This window comes from Ciona intestinalis, chromosome 14 (genome assembly GCF_000224145.3).
Source record: "Ciona intestinalis chromosome 14, KH, whole genome shotgun sequence".
NCBI classification, from domain to species: domain Eukaryota; kingdom Metazoa; phylum Chordata; class Ascidiacea; order Phlebobranchia; family Cionidae; genus Ciona; species Ciona intestinalis.
The window spans coordinates 3,612,302-3,629,404 of NC_020179.2; the positions used below are offsets into that span (position 1 = coordinate 3,612,302).

General features: G+C 35.8%; 3 protein-coding genes and 1 long non-coding RNA gene across 9 annotated transcripts; 1 reads left to right on the top strand and 3 right to left on the bottom strand.

Annotated features, from left to right (window-relative positions):
* The first annotated feature begins 54 nt into the window (after positions 1-54).
* LOC113474848 lies at positions 55-10,430 on the top strand. Of its 3 annotated transcripts, XR_003396558.1 has the most exons (6): positions 55-188; positions 463-608; positions 696-806; positions 963-1,035; positions 1,408-1,485; positions 10,250-10,430. It is a non-coding gene; the product is annotated as an uncharacterized LOC113474848 (long non-coding RNA). The 3 variants fall into 3 exon arrangements; XR_003396556.1 differs by lacking the exon at positions 963-1,035; XR_003396557.1 differs by lacking the exon at positions 963-1,035 and having other exon boundaries at positions 707-806.
* On the bottom strand, positions 1,722-5,251 carry LOC104266432 (fibrinogen-like protein 1). Of its 3 annotated transcripts, none has more exons than XM_009862599.3 (8): positions 4,842-5,251; positions 4,418-4,607; positions 4,045-4,269; positions 3,742-3,842; positions 3,184-3,395; positions 2,728-2,930; positions 2,416-2,509; positions 1,722-2,138 (listed from the first exon to the last, which is right to left on the bottom strand). In XM_009862599.3, exons 1-8 carry the CDS (start codon positions 4,902-4,904, stop codon positions 1,994-1,996), a joined length of 1,233 nt encoding a protein of 410 aa, XP_009860901.1. In that variant the 5' UTR covers positions 4,905-5,251; the 3' UTR covers positions 1,722-1,993. The 3 variants fall into 3 exon arrangements, with proteins under 3 accessions (XP_009860901.1, XP_026693347.1, XP_026693348.1); XM_026837546.1 differs by having other exon boundaries at positions 2,728-2,933; XM_026837547.1 differs by lacking the exons at positions 1,722-2,138; positions 2,416-2,509 and having other exon boundaries at positions 2,570-2,933.
* LOC104266433 lies at positions 5,279-11,722 on the bottom strand. Its single transcript, XM_026837544.1, has 18 exons — positions 11,228-11,722; positions 10,991-11,171; positions 10,751-10,888; positions 10,490-10,552; positions 10,261-10,392; positions 9,789-9,938; positions 9,200-9,440; positions 8,775-8,947; positions 8,318-8,441; positions 7,527-7,593; positions 7,276-7,459; positions 6,999-7,144; positions 6,648-6,821; positions 6,209-6,375; positions 5,988-6,065; positions 5,674-5,879; positions 5,516-5,617; positions 5,279-5,447 (listed from the first exon to the last, which is right to left on the bottom strand). Exons 1-18 carry the CDS (start codon positions 11,321-11,323, stop codon positions 5,332-5,334), a joined length of 2,538 nt encoding a protein of 845 aa, XP_026693345.1. The 5' UTR covers positions 11,324-11,722; the 3' UTR covers positions 5,279-5,331.
* Positions 11,723-12,208: 486 nt separating this feature from the next.
* Positions 12,209-16,768, bottom strand: LOC100176958 (Golgi-associated plant pathogenesis-related protein 1). 2 transcript variants are annotated; one of them, XM_026837549.1, is made up of 4 exons: positions 16,626-16,768; positions 13,220-13,409; positions 12,738-12,913; positions 12,209-12,594 (listed from the first exon to the last, which is right to left on the bottom strand). In XM_026837549.1, exons 1-4 carry the CDS (start codon positions 16,678-16,680, stop codon positions 12,437-12,439), a joined length of 579 nt encoding a protein of 192 aa, XP_026693350.1. In that variant the 5' UTR covers positions 16,681-16,768; the 3' UTR covers positions 12,209-12,436. The 2 variants fall into 2 exon arrangements, with proteins under 2 accessions (XP_026693350.1, XP_002128928.1); XM_002128892.4 differs by lacking the exon at positions 16,626-16,768 and adding an exon at positions 14,440-14,576.
* Positions 16,769-17,103: the final 335 nt, after the last annotated feature.

Consider the following 17,103-nt stretch of genomic DNA (forward strand, 5'->3'; position numbering starts at 1 on the left):
TTTTAACTGGTTTTAAAAAACGTGGTCGTTACATGGGAAAGTAGCTTTGTGGAAATAGAATGGAATCCGTTGTGGAAAAGTCGTCAAATTTGTTGGATGCGTTGGAAGTTAGCACAACATCTAAAGTTAAACAATTTGACGAAAGAAGACTTAACCGAGCCTTTGAATGGACAAACTACTTTAAGAAGGTAATTCTTACGAAAAAAATTATGGCATTAGTGAAGAATCCTCCGGTACAAGCAGAATGGGCCGATGGAAAGTGTTAGAGGTTGGTGGTTAGGAGTTGATGGTAGTGGTTATAGTGGTTAGTAGTAGTTCGGGGTTAGTGGTTAGCAAACAGAGGATTGTTCAGAAACACCAATAGTCCAATAATATTTTGTGTTTTATGCAACATCACCGCAAAGCTATATCACTGCTAAAGCGTAGCCTAACCTATATTTTAAACATGAGTTTTTGTCATAGGTGTATGAAAGTGTTTCTCAAAACCCCAAACTGCTGGAAAACTGAACGCCAGGTTAAAAACCCTGGCTTTATCTAGAAATATGAAACTCCCTGAAGATTATTTTAGTTTAAATATATTCTGTGATGGTGAACAAATTTTGTTCAAGGTTAGTTGTAAATTTTATAAACTAGTTTTCAAAGGAATTTGTTTTATATGCCGTATTATACTGATTTAGTTAATAATGAAAATGAAGTTTTCTTTCAGAACTTTCTTTTTAACCCTGATTTTCCGGCCATATTGCTACCTTCATTGTCAACAAAATCTGTTAAAACTAATGTTTCTGCCAAGGAAACGTTTCCTTAAGGTAATGGTAAAAAAGTCCATGTGTAATTTAAGCTATCATATGAATGTCTAATCTAGGCTAATATTTTACTGTAAAAAGACGAAGATTGTCCGCGAAGAAATATTCTAAAGAAAGTATGAAAACTTTTTTATTTAAACAGCTTTTGCTTACGTTTAGACAGCAGTAGATGTCAGTCAGGAAAAAGCTGTTTTATGTCATTTACAAAATGTGCAAGCTCAATTGGTAGCAGGTAATACAATTATGATGTCATACTTTAAATATTTTTAAGGTTCAAATAGGCTACAAAAGGTTTGGATAGTACAGTATTACACCATACATTTTACATTTCAGATCACCAGAACAACTAATTAATATTACATATTATCAATTTTTAACTTACATATTGTTTCTTCAAGTGTGCTATATGTGTTTTACTCTGTCGTGTACTGTTGTTCTTATTTTAGTATCATATTTTGGATCAACGTTTTATGGATCCAGATCTATGTGTAATACTATATTTGCCTTAATTTTGCATTTCCTTCATTTGTTTTGGTAATGTTTCTCGAATTTGAATGTGCGTTAATTTTACAGTAGGCTATATGTATTTTATTTTTACCCCTAGTAACTTCGGAACAGGCGACAAGTTAATGAAACAACTCCTGAAGTAATTTTGACAGATGATTTGAAAGGTTTTTTAAAGGTATGTTAGCCTCTGTCTTTACTTTAACTAATGCCAAAATGACCGTCGACTGATATATATGTTATCATGTGAAAAGCATTGCAACTACTGAAACATTAAATAACAGTAGTTTTTATTATTTCTGTTATTCAATTAGCGTGTAATCCCATGTAATTTACCAGGCCATTGTTAGTTGTTACCATGTTGGTAAAAAATGGGAACAAAAATATGAGATATGTTTGCTTTTTGTGTTCTATCCTAATTAGGTAATGTGAGTGACTGATGTATGTGATCGTTCCAAAAGCATTGCAAGCAACAGTGTTGTGAAATATTTAGTAACAGTACAGCAGCTAACAATTTCGTTCATATAACATGTATAGTACTGTGGGGTAAGATGGGACAACTTAAGCACATACTATCCACATATTCTGGTCATATTTTAAACAATGACCAACGGGGGTCGTATTTCAAATGAGATGAGAAAAAAGAATAAAAAGGTGTCCCATCTTTTCCCACCCTACTATATAGTTCAGTTGCTGGTTTGATTATCGGTGTTGTTAGCCATGAAAGATGCTGGCCTTATCTTCATGCTTGCTTGTTTAAGTGAATACCATTCCCCCCTCCATGGTCCCCACATTAGTCCATTGTCGAACCCATATATTGTTGCACTTTCACTGTAGATATAAAAATAAGTTGGTAAGATAGAAATTAGGTGTTTGTGATCTAGATGTATTTAAGTATGAATGATTGTTTTATCTTGTTTCTGTAGTTCTAGGTTTTAATACAGATTTTAAGGATTAGAAGGAAAGGATATAGGAAAAATTTGGTAAAATTAGATAGTTGTCGTTGTATTATCTTATAAACCAAACTCTGTGTCTGTGGTTACAACAATTGTCTTATATAAATTATATATTAGGTCTTTAGTTTGTATTAAAATATTCCACATCGTACTTGTAGACTCCCCCTTCATATATCTTTCCATTAAGATTGACAGCGGAGCACCTGTTGTACCACCAACCACCACCTTCATTCTTGGCGCAGTTTCCTTTGTATATTATGAATATTATTTTGTCTTACTGTGGTAGGGCAATGACAGTTGTTATAACATAGGCGTTCTGTTTCGTACACTTCTTGCCCGCTAACAATTGAGTTACCACGTATGTAACTTTGTATACAATTAATATATATATATATTTTTTTTCTATTCAATAGCTATATTATCTCAAAAAAGTACCAAAAGAATTAACAATATTAAAAACTTACCATCAAAGTTATCTCTATCATGATCTCTCGTTGTAAACCTCATCCCATGTTGTCTAGTTATCGCGATATCTTCCGGGTGACCAAAATCGAAACCAGAAAATGCATCTCCAATGTCACCCCTTGGGTCTGCCTGATACCCTCCCACTGTTAGTGTGTAGTCTGTTGCTTTGGATCCCACCCGAAAATGAGTGTACAAGGCATACCTGCTTAGTGATTTTGATCATAATTATTTTGGTATACTCAATGGTAATAAAGATTATTTTGGAAATGTTTGGTAAAAGACTTGTTTTACCAAAACTTCTTTCTGGTTGGTTGTGTAGATTTTATATGTTTTTTTACCAGAATATTTGTGTAGTTTTTGGTTAGTTTTTACCACTACATATTTATTTAAGACTTGTTGTGGTTTTGTGGCCAACTTAACAGTTAATACAGCCTGCAATTAGAATTCTTAGTCACCTGCTGTTGTTATCCCAATCTGACACATCTACTCTCATATACTGGTGCGATTGTGATGTCATAGTGTGTATTGCTTCATTACCCAACCAGAAGTTAGTCCTACCATCGCAGTCCACAGCTCCAAACCCATGTTGGTATTGAATCCAATCTTTGTTAAAATCAACGTCATTATTAACGTGTCGTTGAATATAAGTCCATCCTCCACCGTCAGTCTAAAAATATGGGAAATAACTTTACCTATTTGTATTACCCACATAGTTACGTGCCGTACTAGGTAACTTATCAGCATGTGTGTAAAACAGAACATGCATATCTTACAGACTGTTGTTGCCGTCCACGCGAAGATAAATACTTTATAATCATTCTTTCTAAAACCATACACAACACTTTTATTACCGTGACTTTTGATTTTTTATAACGTAAACAGTTGATACAATAGTTTAGTGGAAGTCCTAATTTGAATTTGTTATGTTGAAAATGCTACACTTTATGTGTTAGTTTGGTACAATAATATTACTGGTACCAGTGTTACTAAATAAGTGAATACTGAGACTATACCTCTTGGTCACAATACACAAGTTTAGGAATCTCTCCATCACCAACAGTGATCACGTACATTCCACTCTCACTCCCTCCTAATGTATATATCTCTGCACAATCTATCAAAAATAAGTAACCATTATTCTATCTTCCATCAAGTCACCCACTATATGGGTAAGGTCATCAATGCTTGCCAGTGGACCTTTAATATTTGCCAGAGTTGGCCGATTACCCCATGGCACATAATTTGACCTGTTGCTTACTCTTTTTTTAGTGTTACCCATAATAAAAATGATGTGTTAGTTCTACAATATTTCCCACCTGTGCCTGTGACATGTTTTGGACAAGGTGTTGGAGCATCTGCTTGCGAACATCTATCTTGTAAGTTTTCTATGGTCCAGCGGGCTTGATCAATTAAATCTTGATTCGCAACTTTTCTTCTTTCTAATAAATTAATCAACTTTCCATTAAGAACTACTTGACTTTTATAAACTTCTTTCTTTGTCTTCAAATTTTCCACATACGTCCTTGCCTTGTGAATAAGTCCTGCAAATATACCATTGTAACAAAGATAATTGATTGCTTCATATGCATACTTTGCATTTGGTGTATTATAAAACCCTTTTCTGCATTCTATATAATAAATGATATGTTAACATTAGAAACTAAACAAAAATATGTTAATTTCTATTACCTGTAATTTCCCCTCTCCATTGTTGAAATGTTTCCGATTTAGTTCTAGATCTTGTCTTTAGTATTTCTGCTGTATCACATATTCTGCTCACGTTAGTTTGAGTGTCGTTGAGACAAGTGAGAATTCTTGGTTCTGATCGTTCAAATGAAACCGCAGTTGTGCACGTAGTTGGACAAGTAGGTAATCTTCCCTATAGAGATTTTTTGTAGTTTTATTCTTGAAGTAATACATAATCAATTACACGAGGTTGAGGTGTATAAAACAGATCACTTGTTGTCTGCCACACAAGTGTAAATAAGCTATATTCATCCATTCAAATTTATATGCTTAGATCCTAATGTTTCCCCTTATGCAACCCACCACATTCAAACGGATTTTGTACTTTGTTCTATTTTATTAAATTATGGATATATTACATACTTACTGTATCTACAATTCCAAACACCAAGCAAGAAATCAAAACCTTTTCAATCAGCATTAGCTGCATTCTGTCTTATGTCCAAACAAGAGTGAATGAAATCTCAAGTTATGTTGTATCTGTACATACTCTGGCATGTCTGTTTGCATTATAATCTACACTTGTTTGATCAATGTCTGGAGGCAATCTCAAATTAAGTGGGCTGTTGATGCAAGACAACGAAAGCAACATCGCAAATATTGTCTTAAGTTAAGTGTCTCATCTCAAATGAATCTTTGTATTTTTTGCTGCTATCTTAAATTATGCCTTCTTAAAACTGTTTATTTTTTACAAGTTTCTCACAATAGGAAGTACAAAGAACCATTATATTTTAATTTTATTTAAAATGTACAATCTTACTAATTATCATTGGTTTTAAATATTCCTTTTGAGCATTCTGGTTGTCATTGTCACATAATGTACTGATTCTCTGCTTGTATTCTGAGTTTCTCTCCATTCAATGTCTTGTTTGTGAAGAATCGAATCCTAATGGCCGAATCTTCATTGATGTTTCTTTCAATGTTTCCCATCTTCCCTTCCATGTTGCCCACAGTATCCCATCATCATAATAACCTGAATGAATGTAACTTACTTTATCCTTAGTAACGGCTGTTTTTAATGTGTACATGTACTATCTTTACCTGTAGAGCTTTCCTCTGGTGTATGTATGCCTCCTTCATACCACTTTGCATTAAGATTTGCAGCCGAACATCTATTAAACCACCATCCACCACTATCTCCAGCTGTCACATTCAAAAAATTTAAAAAAAACTTCCAATTTATATAGCTTTTACTGAACCTGCGCAGTTTGCTGCATAGTTATCATTGTCCTTGTCTTTAGTTGTAAACTGCATTGACTTGTGATCAGTTTGTTCCCTGCCTTCAGCTGAATCTGTAATGGAATGTCCACGAAATGCATCTCCTATGTTTTGTACCGGGTGTCGGCGGTAATTCTCAATGTATCGTAACCTGTACCTTGAAGCTTCATCTCCAAGTTTAAAGTAGCTGGAAAAAAGCCAAACTAAAGTGGATCTGGTTCCTTGGACTTTGTGGCAGCACTAATAAACATAAACAGCCGATGCCAATTAATAGACCTGTGAATTTTTAACATACCTGTACCATGCGTATCTTGATTCATTTTGCCATGACACCAAGTCAACTTTTAGTTGTTGTTTGTCTTGCGCTGTTAACCTTGAAGAAAAAAGGTTAAAAACTATTTTCTACCATTTTTCCATCACCACTGCTAAATATATAGTAGTGCATTATTAAACCACTGCAATAAAATTTGCTATTTTACCCTACAGCTAAAATTTCACATAAAAGTTGGCACATACGCATATATATATTCGTTTCCGAGCCAAAATTCATCCACAAAGTCGCATCCCCATTGTCCAAAGCCTTGTTTGTATTCTTGCCAAGTCCTACTAAAGTCAAGTGTGCCATCAAACCTGCGTTGTATCACTGTCCAGCCACCTCCAGCATCATCCATATCACAATATACCTGTACATATAATTTCTTATTCATTTTATTATTGGTCATTTTTTGTGATAATTGTCTTGCCCAAGAACACCTACTTTTTAAGTTGCTGCATAGACCATCTAAATCTGTATCCTTTTGTTATGATTCGCGCGTCTATAATTTACTATGGAACTAAGATATAGTACTTTGGGGATGGCACAACTTTAGCCCATAATATCCAAATATGCTGATCGTATTTTAAACCATTAACAACGACCTCCACCAATAATTCTTATACTTTGAACTATCCTTACCCGCAATGGGGTGGGTAAGATATCTGGCTTGATTAAATAAACTCCACTTTCTCTTCCACCTTTCGCATGAATATCCGCACAATCTCTTCCTGTAACTACTGGTAACTTACATTCCTGCATAAGCAGAGTGTCGTCTCCAATACCACATCTGTCATACCACTCCGATAGATTGATCTGCAATAATTAACATAGTGATGCTAAATATATATAACATTATTTTTATTTATCTCTTCAAAAACGAAGCGAAGAAAGAGGTCAATAAAAAAAAATTTAAAAAATTGTTGGAAAAGTGTCAGTTAAAAAGCATGGCTGTTGCATCTAATATTGTGCAATTTATGCAACATTTCTTACATGTATGTTAGTCAGTTGATCATGTACCACCTTCAAATCAGCAATAACTTGATTGGCATTCACAGATATTTCTTCTGATACTGTCTGTGACACTCTTATCTCTTCCATCGTTGCATTCACAGTTTGGTAAAGATTTTCAATGCGACCTAATTTAAAATTAATGTGAGATACTTTATTGAAAACATATCTATTTCTCGAGTTAATGTACATTTGAGAATCAACTTTAGTTGACCATTTTATACAGTGATGTGGTTCAAACATTTTTTGTGCTACTTACGATAAATTGCATTTGTTAGGTTTGCTTTGAGTCTATCATATGATGCTACTTCTCTTTCAAGGCTTTTCCATTGCTCATTTACTTCAGAAACCCTTTGATCCAATTGCTGGAACTGTTCCATTGCAGTTGCTACAATATCCTCATTCATCGATTGCAAAAGGCATTCATTTGGGCAGAGCTCTCCCTACAATTTATTAAAAATTAAAAGGTCTTCATGCTTTGTTTAGTAAGTTATTTACTAAACTTCATACCCATCTTTCTGAATCACAATGAATCGACTCTTCAGTGCTTTGTGAGTTGACCAGATCAGTTGGAAACCTGGGAAAATAATCTCAATATATTACTTTTCACTGAAACTCTTTACAAGTCACTTTATCTTTTGATATTTTTTTACATGACTTACCCAATTAATAAAAATATAGAAACTGTAAAAACTCTCATTTCTGTCTTGTGTGCACAGCAAACGCTTACTAGAAATGCTACTATAATATACATTCGACCACCCTAACCTATGTTATCCCTAAGCAAATTTGCTAATGCCTATTATACTGTCTTGGTAGATAAGAGTACATGAAAGCATACAAGTTTTTGATTGACTTTGTCTGTGCCGGAAACCTGGTGCATTTGTGTAGAAACTTGTGTTCTGTTACAAAGGTGTAGTGTTCTGAAGTTGGAAATTGCTGAAATTGAAGTTGGAAGTAAACCTGTGTAGATTTTTTAATTTTATGTTCTGCTGTTTCTAAGTGTGTAACTTTTACAAGTTAAAAGTGAAGTGCTAAAATTAAATTCTCATTCAACTTTATATTCAGTCTGTGGTTATTTTGTGGTTAAATCCTGTTCAAGTAGTGATGTTTAAAGTATTAATTGTGCTAAGGGTATAGTGCTCCACAGTTGTATTCATTCAATCTTAGAATAAGAAATTTTAACAAATCTGACTAGATTCCTGTCTTTATCTGTGCACACATTATATCTGACATATACACAACTCATTTTATTCAACATAAAAAAACAAATAAATACATAAAGTGAAACACAAAATCACTTTTGACTGAAATCGTGAGGTCTGACTTTCATTTCTGTCCCCTTCATTGAATATGAGATGCCCGCCCATGTTGGCCACATTATCCCATCTCCATCTACTATTCCTTCTCTGTTGTATGCCCCACCTATGTATAATATTTGGTTAACGTTAATTAGCTACAGTATTAAAACATAATCAATAGGTAACATTTTCAGATTTGTTAACCTTTGAGTATGATTATATACTTGCAAATTTGAATATCTGTTGAAACAGATTTAATTCTGTGGTGTTAATTTGCATAGATTGCTGTAAGTGTAAGATGCAACCAATATGTTAACCATTCTAGTTGTACAGTGTACACTATATGTACACTGTTATATATCCTTGTGTGGGCAGGACAGTCGTTATAAACTTACAACACAGGTGTTCTGTTCTACAATCTTTCTGTCTGTAGTAGGCAGTATTTAAACGACCGTACCATGATAATAATGTCCGTTAATATTTGCCGCCATGCATGAGTTGTACCACCAACCACCAGAACCATGTCTACCAGCATAAAGATGCGCACAGTTGCCAGTTTCATTTAAATCGTTGTCGTTATCCCTTGTTGTAAACTTCATATTATTTGGGTTTTTACGATGAGCACCAGGGCTGAAAAATAATTTTAAACAGTTTGAATTTATTTAAATTAATTTCTAGTTGTGCATATCTTTGTATAATGTTGCTTATTACAGAAATAAATTTTAAACAAGTTTTAGATTTATTTATTTTTTGGGTATAGCTGTGCATAACTCTATGTGTAAAGTTGGGCTGTCCCAGTGCACCTTTACCTAAGAAAATGTTTCTATGTAATACTAATTGATATTATATACTGTGTCGTAGTTTTTTGTTAATTTGACTTACTATCCCCAGCCAGTTATAGAATCCGAAAGATTGCTTTTACTTTCTTGATATTGTGAAATCTGCACTGTAAACTTTCTGTCGTTGTTCACGCGAAAGTAGTAATACTCAGCAACCCGCGTTTGGTCCTGCCAGTCAGTTATTTCGAACCTCACTGTCAAAAAATTGTTGCTTGTCAACCCAACTAGGTGTTCATTGCCGAGCCAAAATTCTCTGTCACATTTAGCAGCGTCTGTTCCAAAACCTTTAACAAGTTTTTAACCATTAATAAATGAATGAATGTAACTTACTTTATCCTCGCGTGGCCGGAAAACGACAGACGTTATAACATGAGTGTTCATACACCTCGTGCCAGCTTACGAGTTACTTTTTTGCGGGGGTTCTTTTTTTATGTTTGTCTGATAATTTGGACAATCCATTTTTTTAGTAAACATTTTCTACCACTGTTTTTTGCATCTCCAAATGCATCACTTTTTAATTTTTATGCTAGTTGATTTTTAAAGCGCTATAAATCTTATGTTTCAAGGCCAAGAAAAATAATGAATTGTTATTAGTTTTCACATCCTATATCATTTATATTCAAATTCCAAACCAGTTCTGTAATCCTCCCAGTTTCGATCAAAGTCAAGTTCGCCATTTGTCCTTCTTTGTACAACTGTCCACCCACCTCCATCTGTCGCCATATCACAGTAAACGTTAAACCGTGGTCCACTGACTGGTCGGATAGAATAAAGGCCACTGACTGAAAAAGAATAAAAGCCACTTAAATCCTCTCTGCTACACAATATTGAAATCATTACAAACATCTTTTTATTTTTTTATCTTAATTTGTTTTATTTACATACAACTCAATAAAGGTAATTTAATGTATTATGGGTTAAGTAGCCATGAACTTATTTTCGTTTATTTTATTCGCCACCTAGTTGTTAATGAGTTTGTTTTGTTGCAATTCCTTTTTTTTCTGTTGTTTTATTTAACCTGATCTTCGATAGTATATTCGAAGAGATGAATAATATCCATGTTATGTTTTTAATATAATTTATTTTATTGCAGTTGGAAGATACCTCTCTGTCCCGTGCTGTACAAGTTGGCACAGTCTATTCCAGTTGGTGCTTGTTGCAGCACACATGTGCCTTCAGCATTGCTCTCTTCTTCATTCACTTCTGCACATGTGGTCCCAGAACATGAAAAAGATGCTGCCAATAAAGATAGCTTTACTTAGCCTACTTCCCAATACCTTGCCCTTATTTCTTCATATGACTTGAGATCATATTATTATCACTTAACTCTTACCTCCACTAGTTCTGCAGTATCTCTGACAGTGTGTTTCTGTGTTCTGCTGCTCAGAATCCAGCACTTCATGAAAAACAAGAATGACAACACTTTGTCACTACCATGTATAGCACATTGCTGATACTAAGTAGAATGAATACATAGTATGCTACTGCTGTTTAATACTTAGGTCAGAGTTGGTCCATTAATCTTATACGTATGCTGGCTACATACATTACCAGTAACCTTGATATGAGCATTTTTTCACAAATATATTCTCACCACTTGCTGAGAGTTGTTGTTGTACAAGTTCATCTTGCAGTCGATTTATCTCCTGGATCTGAATACGAGTTGCATATTGTAACCGTTTCACTATGTTCTGTACATCTGTACTTCTTCGGCCGACTGCGGTTATAGAATCTGAAAAACAACAATTGCGTATCTTTTATCCAGAGTTTAAATATAAGAAAAACTCTTTTAGATAAACTTGATCTTACACAACATAATATATGATTCATGTACCTCGTATTGCTTTCACACACGACTTTGTTTTCGTTGGTACATTCCATTCCCGTTTCGCTAATTGGATAGTCGCCTGACATCTTTCTAAATCATCAGTGTCTTGTATTTTCCTTTCGTACATTCTGTGGCTCAATCTGCGAATCTCTCTTGCAAGTTTGCATGGCGACGGACAATATCTATCCTGTAACAAATTTGGCTTAGCAAAACTATCTGAATACATCTACAGTAACCATTTACCCCAATTGCGCATTGGTTACTGTTTCCGGCTTGGCCTGCAGGGCATAATTCCGAAAGAAGGAGGAATATGATCCCTATTTGCGTGTATTGCGACATTCGTAACCTTGGAGTGATTGCTGGTCAACCATATAATAGCTGCTATACTCCCAGACTTATAAATTCTACCCAACGAGCCATATCTTTATTAAATAGCCTAATACAACAATACCTTTGTTCCATTTACATTCCAAAGATAACGAACGCAAGCAAAGTTTTCGCTTAGAATTGAGTTAATTATTCATACAGCATATATTAAATCCTTTTAATCTGCCGAGCCTTAATTGCTAACTCATTGATATCTATCTAGTCAAGCAACTAAACACTGCTTTCAGCAAACACACGATAACGGAGTTTGCTCCTACGACGAGTAACATTGAGCAAATACTTTTGAAGCTTTGGCCCTTTGTCCGTACACCTGCAGAGGCTTCTTCCATAGTTATTTGTTAATGCAGTCCCCGATATTTAAATAACGATAGCCTTCTGTCAAAAGTTTCGAATCATTTTCATAAACGTTATAAGAGTTGGAAGTTCTGTTTCTTTAACGGCGGCATACAAGTGCTACATATCTTGCATATTCTCGAAGAAACCGCTTTCGTTCGTTTCTAAGCTTTGACGTTATTTGGTGGTAGCCTAGTTTTCGTTAAAGGGAAAGTAGAATGAAACGATGTTCCATATTCCCCCACCTACTATATATTATAATGCTATGGTGGTTTGCTTTGTTAAATTGTCGATTTAAAACTCTACATGTGTTAGATCGTGTACACGTACAGTGTGGTACGCGTACCCCATCGAACCTTATATTTGTGCCAGAGTTGGTCTGGCACCCACGATACGACAACCCGTTTAGTGGCCACCGGGTCAGAGCAATGTCCGTTAGGCGGCGGTACGCCTGCAAGCGCCGATAACTATTTATCGAATTTGAAATAAAAGCACTACAACACATGTAACCACTGAGTCAATTTGGAATACAAAGATAAAACTATGTTAATACAACATCGTTATACAGCATTTTCACCATTAGCGATTACACAATAGGCCCTGATACATAGGTTGTGCGGCACCCTGCCCAAATTGCTGCAGTTACATTTCATAAGTATATAACGTGTAGGTGCTTCACTGCAGCATTAATTCAATACGAAGAGCAATATACATTTAGAGTTAACAACATTCTCAAGCAAGCGGAAGGACATTTTCTTCGAACTGCCCCGCCATGTTCATATTTCCAGGAGGTAAATATCTCCCAACCACGTATGTGCTACCGTCAGAAGCTTGTGCAAATCCGGCCCCGAACTCGGTGGAGGCCTTCCATACTACTTGAGTGAAATGACCTGAACCAAGCCATGAATTAAAATTTATCACCCAATATTACTTACAATGACAAGCCATTTCTTATAAATTCATATCACGAGTTAAAACTATCTATCAAATTATAATGTGATAATTTACAAATACAAGTAATTATCTACATTACCTGTCGAACCACTAAATCCTGGTTGCGAGAAGTCGTAATCTTTTAACTCATTGTACCACATATCCACCGCTGCATCTGCTCCCAACTCAGCAGAACTCCAAGCCAAGTTCTCCCCTGCACCTTCGCGATCCTTACAATGCTCAAGAGCATTCTTCGCAGCAATATGATCGGCCCATCTATTTATAGAAACCATTTGTTAAAGATTTAAATTGTGGTTTAATATAACAATAAATGAATGTAACATATATATCGTCCCATGGCGAAAAAACGACAGTCGTCATAACACAGGTGATCACTATTATATACATCTCGTGTCCGCTTACGAGTCACCACGTTTGTAACTTTGTGAGTAATTATTCTGGGGGTACAGTCCGTTTTGTAATGTATTCCTGACAATTGTTGCACAGACGCGTTTGAACAATAGTTTATATAAAGCAGTCGCAAGTTTAATCATGGTCAAATTGTTGGATGTTTTGTCTTACTTCTGTGCGTCCTCGCACAACTTAACGCTCAGCGTCATAGCAGCGGTCGAATGAAGCGCTCTCTTCTCGTTGTGTTTTGTCAGCATGTCTTTAGCGTATTGAGACCCGTCTCCTTTTGGTTCTTCTGTTACAGTTTCTTCTTCCTTAGTCGGTGGTGTAACATCAACCGTTTCCTCATTCTTTGGCTCATCTGCACAAATAATTGCCGCTGTTATAAGCACTTAAGATTCGATTTCTGGTGTATAGCCGTGTGTGCTAATAACAATCTACGTTGACATTACAATGGCTAAGAAGGTTGGGACAGTGAAATGCGAAACTGAAAGTTTATTGACCTAAGAGAACAAAAGTTGAATTCACGACACGGTGTGTATAATTACAACTTAACATTGCGCAATCGCCAATACGCTGACATTTTTCGTCAAAGCGTATGTCTATCAAAATCTTAACTAAGGAAAAGATTTCTACTTTTACAAGCGTTTCGATCGTAACTTTCGCATTTGTTTTGTTTGCTGGGCGATTTCAAGCCACAGGACACCGGAAACCACTCCGGGACAGGCCGGGCTATTAACCTGAAGAACGATTCAGGAGAAAATTGGATGAAACTGAATATAGAGAGTAAAACCTTTTGAAACAATGGTTTAACATGACGCGGTTTATTAAGTTCGCGGTTTGAAAAATATGTTATTTCCAAAACTATGAGATTAAAATCGCATAAATGCAGTGTGTTCCGTTTATACCCTCAGCTTAAGGCAAAACATAATGTATATATAGTAGGGTGGGGGAAGATGTTACACATTTAGATTCCATTGTCTTGTCCCATTTAGTCGTAAACAAAGAACATTCAAAAAATTATAAAACCGTATCCTCGCGACTCCAATAAACCGTTGTTAATTGTTTAAAACACGTTCAGAATATTTTGCTTTTATGTGCATAAAGTGTTCCGTCTTCCCCATCCTACTATATTTTCTTGTGTAAAATATTTTAGAATTTCAAGCGAGAAAAATACAGATGTTGTTTTTCGCTTTATTACCTTGTACTCTATATACGTAAAACAAACGTCTTTATAAATGGCGTTTGCGAATACCAAGAAAATTATGACAACCAAGACCTGACAGTCATCACAACACAGGGGGCTGAGATCATTGTAAACAGTTAGGTTCTCGGTAATATGACTTAGTATTCTATGTGTTGGGTACAAACTATATTAAAACAGCACTTACTAGTTGTTGTGATCGTCTCCTTTTTAGATGATTTTAAACAGTTCCCCATTTTATTACTTTAATTGTCGCTACTGCTATAATACAAACCACTATACAAAGAAAACAGTATAGGTATGAAAACTTGTCGGTACATTATGTTAGGCTATTCAAAACGAACTGAAGTATAATTGCACAATATCTATCGGCCGGTTTAATTGCGCAGTTTTATGACTAATTCTCTTCCGCAGAATTGATTATTTAACCTTCGTATATCCTGTATTACAAGCCGGACCTGTGCGCTATGAATCAAAACGCAACGTTGTTTATGCTACTGGTATACCACTGAACTATACCTATGTATCCATAGCTTTATAAATACATGACAGAAATTGGAAAATTTTAACACGCAAACGTAATAAACGAATCGTTCGACATGCTTAAGTTATTTCCGCTCCCCTTTATATGCTTTGACATCCCAAAAGCCCGGGCAAGCCAGCGCAAATTCATTACGAATCGACCCAAAATCCACCAACCTATTATAACGTGATGCATCAATCTAACTGCGCACGTAAATTCCTCTGAAATTACGAAGCGGACTGTTTTCTAGCTGATTTTGAACACGACCACTTAGCTTTATTGTCTTTTGCAATTTTAAAGGTAAAATCATGCTCACAGTCGTTATTTTAAGACATTGAACGAATTGGGAGAACTGTATATGAATCTGTTTCGCTCCATTTGATCGGAACAGTCAACACAGTTTCGCCCACCAGTAAATGCGTGTAGACAGTAATACCAACGCTATTCACGCACTGTGTGCTTCGAACTCAAGTCGGACAGCGATCTTATATAGCCAGAATTTAATTTCATTCAACTTATACACTAATGAATGACAATTCGAATTTGGCTGCGGTTCACGGCGGTCAATTCAGAACCAAGGCCCCTTTCTTTCAAAGCGAGTCCTAACGTGTTCGTTCGTGTTTAAAGGTCTAATTTTCGACTTACTGAAAAGAGCGTCGAACGCGTCTGATTTTCTGCTTTACACACACAGTTAAACCACCATTGCCAAGAGTCCGACATTCCGCTAGCAATTTGATTGTTTACTTTGGCCAGGGGATGAAAACCTCGCAAACCTGTATTCTTTTAACTACCTGAAGTCCATTATAACTGACCAATCTGTCATAGCTGGCGGCACCGCGTTGGCCTTTATATTCTCAATTAGTCTACAGTTGAAAGGGACACGGAAAACGCGTAGGCTCCAATTATTTCCCATTTTGTACACGTATGTCATGACAGCTTGGCTTAATGAACACGGTGCGTTCTTGTTAACGCCTTTCGCCTAACTAATGTTTCCATTTAAATTTAACTTCATCTGTAGCAATACAACATTATACGTTTCAACATTACATCTTTTATAGCCAAACACCCTTATTCTGCGTATGCCTGAAACTATACGTTCTAAAATCTAAAGACACCTCGCTATTACTGGAGTCGAACTAGATTTTCATCCATCTATCTTATTATTTCTTGCTTTCGTTTCAAACCCCACCAACCCTGCTGTGGTCCCGTTGTCGATTCAGTGTGGTCATCAAACCCTGACGTATTCCTGCCACAACATAGCGTTCTACGTATAGCTGTATACGCCTGCATTACTTATATACATTTCTGTGGGCAATCATTCAACTTAGTCAGAAATAAAAGCCTGAAGTCGTTTCACGACGCATACGGTTGCACTAATCATTACTAACAGCGGTATCCAGTTCATGCTTAGAAACTTTGAAAGACCAACTCGCACGCTTCTATTTATTTATACGTGCGTGCTAACAGGCGTCTTTTCGCTACGTAATAACGCCTTGTAGAATTTGTGTCTTGCGTTGTAAAACGACCGAATGTGATGCACAACAATAAATGATGTGATTTATGAACTGCGAGTTGTCGAACTTCTTACACGGAAACGGTACTTTCGATTACTGTTACACGTTATCACATTTCCACGCGTGTGGCCAATGCCTTCAAGTTTATGCGGAGTTATAGTCTATGTATTATAACCCCTGTCACTTTTATAAGCAAACTAATTCTCCAATTAACGGATGCAACAAAAAATTGTCCAAATTTCCAAAGTAAAAATATAGTTGTAGTAAACTAAATACGTTTCAATTGTCTGTAACAACGATTTCGCCATATATCGTGTGAAATTATCCTATACTTACCGTTTGGAGATTTCTTTTCTTCTGTCCCAAACAACCTGGAAAAGGCTTTTCCCATTCTGAGTTGATATTTGATTACACGGAATAAAGTGTTACTTTTATATGCTATATAGTACCTATCAAGTACAATGATAAATGGTTTACGTAAATGCAAGTACGCGCAATATCATATTTTTGTTGAAAAACTTACTTTTATAGTACTTTATACTATAAAAGTCTCCAAACCTTTGCAATGCATTTACTATCTTGCGATGGCAGATCTGCACACGACACAGCTTTGACGTTTCTGACACGCCCCCTGTACCTGCGCTATGTTGTTTAAATAAATAAAGTAAAAAGGGCGAGCCACTTCTTGCCATCACTCGACCATAAACTAAGTCATGCCCCAATCCCAGCTTAACAACAGCCCTCACGACCTCTACTATATATAGTAGGTTGGGGTAAGATGGGACACCTTTTCATTCTATTTTCTCGTTCCATT